This window comes from Notamacropus eugenii, chromosome 1 (assembly GCF_028372415.1).
Source record: "Notamacropus eugenii isolate mMacEug1 chromosome 1, mMacEug1.pri_v2, whole genome shotgun sequence".
Classification (NCBI taxonomy): domain Eukaryota; kingdom Metazoa; phylum Chordata; class Mammalia; order Diprotodontia; family Macropodidae; genus Notamacropus; species Notamacropus eugenii.
Genome location: NC_092872.1, coordinates 680,087,879 through 680,095,122, shown reverse-complemented (window position 1 = coordinate 680,095,122; position 7,244 = coordinate 680,087,879). Strand labels below are relative to the sequence as shown.

General features: G+C 34.6%; 1 protein-coding gene across 1 annotated transcript; it reads left to right on the top strand.

Moving 5' to 3' along the window:
- The first annotated feature begins 3,761 nt into the window (after positions 1-3,761).
- On the top strand, positions 3,762-4,697 carry LOC140519683 (olfactory receptor 5M11-like). Its single transcript, XM_072632980.1, has one exon. It carries the CDS (start codon positions 3,762-3,764, stop codon positions 4,695-4,697), a length of 936 nt encoding a protein of 311 aa, XP_072489081.1.
- The last annotated feature ends 2,547 nt before the right edge of the window (positions 4,698-7,244 follow it).

Sequence of the window (7,244 nt, the reverse complement as noted above, 5' to 3'; positions counted from 1 at the left end):
TGAATGCTCTCTACTATAATTGGGAGAATGAGAATATGAAAAATTAATAATATTCTCCTCTTTATAGAAAAATTCTTTGATAATTTCAGGTATCTTACATTTAAGCAAGGGAGGGTATTAAGGTGTTTTGCACTACAGTATTTAATTCTGCTTCATGCTGACATCCCCAGAGTACTCCATATCATCTCAAAATATAATGTCACCCTTGGGCTACAAGTAGACTACAGAGGAAATTCTTAAGTGTTCTAAAGTACATAGTAAAAATAATTCTATGCCAATGTTCAACTCCAAAACCTCTGCATACATGTCTTTACTTTTGACTAAAAAGCACTTGGGGTAATCAGTTTATTCAATGCATATGGTTTCATGCTATGGTCCTATATAAGTTCAGTCCAGGTCAATGAATTTTTCTTTTTTACTTTTTTTATTTTACACAAATACTAAAACGTAAATACTTAATAAGAGAAGAAAAAGAAACACTGCAAACTTAAATATTAAACTTAAATCTAAAATAAGAGAAGTAAAATAATGTCATGTGCACAGATGATCATGGAGAGATTCACAGAAGAACAAGACAGGATTCAATATATATATATATATATATATATATATATATATATATATATATATATATATATATATATATATATATATATATATATATATATATATATATATATATATATAGCAATAATTTATCATTACAAGAACAGCTACATATTAAATACTGTGTATTAAGTTGAAAGTTGTCCATCTTTTCTTTGCTTCCTTGTAGTTTTTTTTTTTTTGTTTTCTGCTTTACACTTCTTACTTTGCTCTTTTTTGCTCCTTCTTCTCCCCTGCCCACCACACCAAGGCTAAAATTGAGCATGGATATATTTATATATAGAAATTCATACATACATACATGTATACATATATATATACACACACATAGATATATAAACATATATATTCCAAATGAGATTCTACTCCTATTCTTGTTTTCATGTTTGTGTATATCTCTTTTTTCCTATCTCAACTAACTCCTCTACTTTACTTCTACCTGCTACCTTGCCCTTCTATTGCTTAAACTACCCCTACTCCATCAATCCCTCCATTATCCTCTTTTTCTCCCAAATTTAAACACCCTTTTGTACAGCCCTTTGACCTATTCCATCCCCCTTCTCTCTAAAGTTCCTTTCTTTATCTTCCCCTTACCCAAAAATACCTTTCTACACCCCACCTTTTAACCAATTCCCAAACCCTCCCCTCTAAAGATCTCTCCTTTATCCTCTCCCCACTCGCTATCCCCTTAGAGTTTTATTTCTTTTTAAATTTGGAACACTTTTATACTCTTCTGGATGTATATGTGTTTTCCCCTCTTAAACTCATTCTCAATGAAAGTAGATTTCTAGAACTAACAGCCTCCCTCCTCCATCTAATTCCTCTGTATTGGTTCTTCCACTTGTATCTCATTTGTATAAGATAGTTACTCTTTTAGCTGTTCTTCAATGGTTTTACTTTTTAAATTCAAATCATACTCAACCTTTCTTTTAAGCAATTTAATTAATAGTAACAGCCTTAGACATAGGCTTTATATTTTCCATACATGAAAGGTCAACATTCTTTCCTTATTTAGTCCCTTGAATTTGTAATTTGTATGTACCTTATATTTCCCTTGGGTCTTGTGTGTCAAATCTTGTATTGTACTCAGGGTTTTTTTAAAACAGAGTCCTGAAAACCTTATAGCAGATTAAATGTCCATTTTTTCTATTAAAAATTATGCTTAGCTTTGATAAGTGTGATATTTTAGCCTGGAGCTCCAGTTCTTTTGCTCTTCCACATACAGTCCTCCAAGACCTGTGATCTTTTAGTGTCACCTACACTAGGTCTTGTGTGATTCTGGTTGTGGTATCATGATAGGTACATTGTTTTATTCCTGTTGTTAACAACATTTCATCCTTGATTTGGGGGGTTTCAGAATTTACCTATAATATTCCTGTGAATTTTCCTTCTAGGATCTCTTTCAGGTGATGGTTAGTGGATTTTTGCGATTTTTACTTTCCCCTCTTGTTCTAATGCTTCAGGACAATTTTCTTTAATTATTTCTCATATTATTGCATCAAGATTTTTTCTGTCAGAAGTTTCAGGTTTTCCAATTATTCTTCTGTTTTCTCCTCTTGATTGGTTCTCTAGATTCATTATTTTTGTATGAGATATTTAACATTCCCTTCTATTATTTTTAATTCTTTATATTTGTTTTTAGAATTTCTTCATCTCTCATAACTTTGCTGGCTTCCCCTTCCCCAATTCTGATTTTCAAGGAGGCATTTTCTTCTTTAAGATTCTGGAACTCCTTTTCTAATCAGTTGTTCTTCTTGTCATAATCTTCTTTTCTTTCATTTTTCTTGTTTTTCTTGTTCATTTTTGTCCATCTCTCTCATTTGTTTATTAAAGTCTTTTTAAGTTCTTCAATGAATTCTTTTAGGCCAGGACCAAAATTCTTCATATCACAACGTTGCTTTTGCTGTGTACAATGTTCTTCTGGTTTTGTTCACTTCACTCAGTATCAGTTCATGTAAGTCTTGTCATGTTTTTCTGAAATCTCCCTGTTCATCATTTCTTATAACACAATAGTATTCCATTACATTCATATACCACAACTTGTTCAGTTATTCCCCTGCTGATAGGCATCCCTTCAATTTCCAACTCTTTGTCACCACATAAACAGCTGCTATAAATATTTTTGTACATATGGGCCTTTTTACCAATTTTGTGATCTCCTTGGGATACAGACAAAGTAGTGGTGTTGGTGGATCAAAATGCATGGGCATTTTTACAGCCTTGTGGGCCTACTTCCAAATTGTACTCCAAAATGCTTGGACAAGTTTACAATTCCACCAACACTGTGTAATGTTCCACTTGATGCTCCACTTCTAAAAGAAAAATTGTCTGTGGTCCTCCATATACAAAGGTGGTGGCAAGTAGGAGTGAGTGATTACCCTTGCCCACCAGTCCAGGGACAACTCTTCAGATTCTATTCAATTTATGTAGAACTTTAAAGTTTACAAACTATTATCTTTATAAGTCTATGAGCTGTGTATAATTATCAACTCCAGCATTTCATATATTAGAAACTGAAGCACAGAGAGATGTCAGATGACTTGTTTAGCTATACAATTCCTGAGTTTCACAACTCTCCTAATTAGGACCTAAGACCAATGCTCTTTCCCTTATACCTTATTGCTTACCCATAATGACTTTCTTGATGAAGAGAAAGAGATCGGTCTTTTGGAGGAAGCAGTTTATTTCCTTCTCTGAAACAGGACGGTGGTTATTGATATGTTTCAAGGAATAAGAGAGAGAAGTTTGAGAAGTTCTCATGGGATGCCCCTGATCCCAGTGAAGAGACCAGATAATCTTTGGTGAATATGGGAAATGAAGGTTGGTTTAGAGGCCAGGATTAATGGAGAGAGAAGAGTTATGTCTACTTTTTATTAGCTCTGATACTATTTGAATATAATTAAACTTTCTGAGTCTCAGTATCTTCAGTACCAAAAAAATGAGATGCTAATATATCAGTATTCTGCCTGCTATGGTTACAATGAGAATGATGTGAGACAATGCATATCAAGTGATTTTCAATCACAAAGGGATGCACACATATGAACTAATGCTATTTATATGTTTTCCCAGTAGTTCCAGTAAGAGGAAAACAGGACTATCAAATGCTTTGTAGCCATAACTCTCCATGTTCTTTCAGTCAACCCATTAACATGATGGAGAGCAGCAACCTCACTTCAGTGACTGAGTTCATCCTCCTTGGTCTCTCCAGTCAGCCTGAGCTCCAGATCTACCTCTTCCTGCTCTTCCTCATGATCTACCTGATGATTCTGCTGGGAAACCTGCTCATTGTGTTGTTAATATTGAGGGACTCACGCCTCCACACACCTATGTACTTCTTCCTCACTAATTTATCCATTGTAGAAGTCTGTTTCACATCCTGTGTGTTTCCACAAATGCTAGTACACTTTTTGGCAGAGAGAAAGTCCATCTCGTATGCTTGCTGTGTCATACAGGTCTACATGTTCGTAACCTTTGGCATTGCAGAGTGCTACATCCTTTCAGTGATGGCCTATGACCGCTATGTTGCCATTCGAGACCCGTTAAGGTACTCAGTTACAATGAGCTGGGGGATTTGTGGGAGGCTTGCTGCTGGGTCATGGTTGGGTGGCTTTATGTTCTCTACAGGGTTTGCAGTTGCCACGTTTCAGCTCTCCTTCTGCCATAATAGTACTGTCAATCATTTCATGTGTGAAATGCCTGCCCTACTGCACCTCTCTTGTACTGACACAAGTCAGGCAGAATTGGTCATGCATGTCCTCTGTATCTTTACCCTTTTGTTCCCTATCACATTCATCATCCTTTCCTATGCACACATCATCATTGCTGTCCTGAGAATTCGCTCTGCCCAGGGACGCAGAAAGGCTTTCTCTACTTGCTCTTCCCACCTTCTAGTTGTCACCCTATTTTTTGGGACTATAATGTCTCTTTACTTAAAGCCCAAGTCTCTGTCCTCTCCAGAATACAATAAGGTTGTTTCAGTGTTTTATGTGGCTTTCACACCTGTCCTTAACCCTCTAATCTATAGCCTAAGGAATAAGGAGGTGAAAATGGCACTGAAAAAACTTTTGGGGAAATCTGAACAGCCATAATTTCTATATCTCATTCATGATTCTTTGTGAGACAAACTTGGTCCCAGAGTCTCCTGTTTCTTCCTCAATTTTTTAATTATGCAATTAGATATTTTCCAATTACATTTTAAACATTCCTTAAGATTTGTTTCTAAAATTTGAAATCCATATCCTCTCCTTCTGTTTCCCCCTTTGTATATGCTTTGAGAAGGCAAGCAATCTGATATGAATTGTACATGTACAGTCCTACAAATATATTTCCATATTGGGCATATTGTAAAAAAAAGAGACAAATTAAACCAATTAAAATAGTGAAAGTAATAAAGTATACTTTGATATGCGTATTCTATCAATTTCATTTCTTCTCTAAATTATTTCCTACCTCTCTTATCTAACCTTTTAATAACTTTTTTGAACTCTTTTAAAAATTCTTTTTGGACCTGAGTCCAATTCACATCCTTTTTATAGGTTTTCAGTGTGTCAATTTTGATTTGGCTGTTTTCTCCTGAAATTATGTTTTGATCTTTCTTTTCAGTATAAAAACTTTCTGTACTTAGGATCATTTCTTTTGGTTATATTCTCATTTTCCACCCTATTTCTTCAGCTTTTATTATGTGTTAAAATTGGGATCAACTGCTGAAGTAGAAGGGTACTTTTCCAAACCAGATTTTTCCATGCTGCTAATTTTCAGTGATAGTTCTGGGGATTTGGACATTTTCTATTCTTCCCGTGAGATATGATCTAAGGAGAGGTGTCAGAATTACCCTTCTGACCATAAGTACTCTTTTCTTCACTGTACCTGGAAGCAGGATTCCTGCTTCCTTGTGGGGGTTGTATATTTAATTGTTCTTGCTCTACTCCTCACCATGGGAGTGTGATGCACACATATGGTCTAGATCCCTGTTTGGGAATACATTCAGTGTCAGCAGAATGTTCCTTGTAATCTTCTGACTACTTATATGGCTCCCTTTTTGTCTGTGGATTAAGAGCTCTGGTAGTCCATGAGTAAGTTGGACTCAGATCTCTGCAGTAGACTGTGTGGGGCAGAGAAATTTCAGAAAGTCGGAAAGGTAAGCATACTCTAAAAACAGATGTAACATTTCCAGGAAATGGAGGAAAAAATAAACTTGCCTTGGGAATGACTTTTAGAAATAGATCTTTCTCTGTGCCAACCTCTCAGAAAAGAAAGGAGTTCAGAAAATGCATGAAAGTCTTCACAAAGACTTATGCTGCCATTATGCTTTCCAGCTTTCAAGATGAAAAGAATGGTCAAAAGGTTTTAATATGAAATTGAAATGTGTGATAAGTGAAGAAATGGTAAGAAAACAGCAATTTCTTTCTTCTGAAGAGTTTGCATCATTAGACCCAAAGTCGGTGATTCTGATAGTCTTAAAAAAAAAAAAACTGGAAAGGAGTGTGTCATACTGAAAAAAATATGGAGAATGGCAGACTATAAGACCAAAAAGATAAGAATGTTGCTCTGATTTATGAAGTTGTGAGTAGAATATCTAAAATATACTATGTAAAAACTTTTTTATTATAGGAGTGATTGTCACAGTTTTGAGAAAGAAATAGTAATCATCAAGAGACAACATGGAATAATCAACAATAAGTTATATTATATCAATTTTATTTTTTTGTCAGTATTATTAGATAGATTAGTAGATAAAGAAAGTCCTGAGACATAGTATGTTTCTGTCTTTCCTACACATTATGCCCATCCATATGGACTTTGATCAAGTGACATAGGTCTCCTGGCAGTTCAACAAACAAGACACTATATCTTGGCTCTGGGCATTCTCTTTGGCTCTCTCCTTTGCCTGGAATACTTTCCTTCTTCAACTCTGCCTACTGCTTTAGCTGACTCCCTTTAAATTCCAACTATAATCCCATATTTTGTTGGAAGTCTTCCCTAACCCCTCTTAATTCTAGTGCCTTCTCTCTTATAATTATTTCTTGTTTATATTTTTAAAAAATTATTTCTCTTTTAATTTGTGGAATAGAACAAGTATGTCCTTAACAGTATAACAAAAAGATGATTGCACATGAAAAAATAAATTTACTATGTACACTTTTCTATTTCTTTTGAGTATACACTATATCATGCATATTCCTTTCTTTCTACCTACTCCACAACCCCCCAGAGATGACTACTACTGAACACAAATTAGTACAAATATCTAAAATTATTCTATATATATTTCTAATTATCAGTCCTTTCTATGCATATAGGTAGTGTCTTTCTTCATAGGTTCTTTGTATTTTATTTCTGTATTTATAATAATCAAAATAACTTATTTGGGCAAAGTTTTTCCTAAAATAACATATTTGTTACTATTTACAATGCTCTCTTGGTTCTGCTCATTTCATTCTTCATTGTTTCATGTAAATCTTCATGTTTTTCTAATATCTTTGAGCTCATCATTTCCTATAGCAAAGTATTATTCCATCATAATCACATGCCACAACTTATTCAGCCAACCCACAATTGATGTGCATCCCTGCAATTGCCAGTTCTTTGCCATCACAAAGAGAGCTGCAATAGACATTTTTAGAACACATATGTTC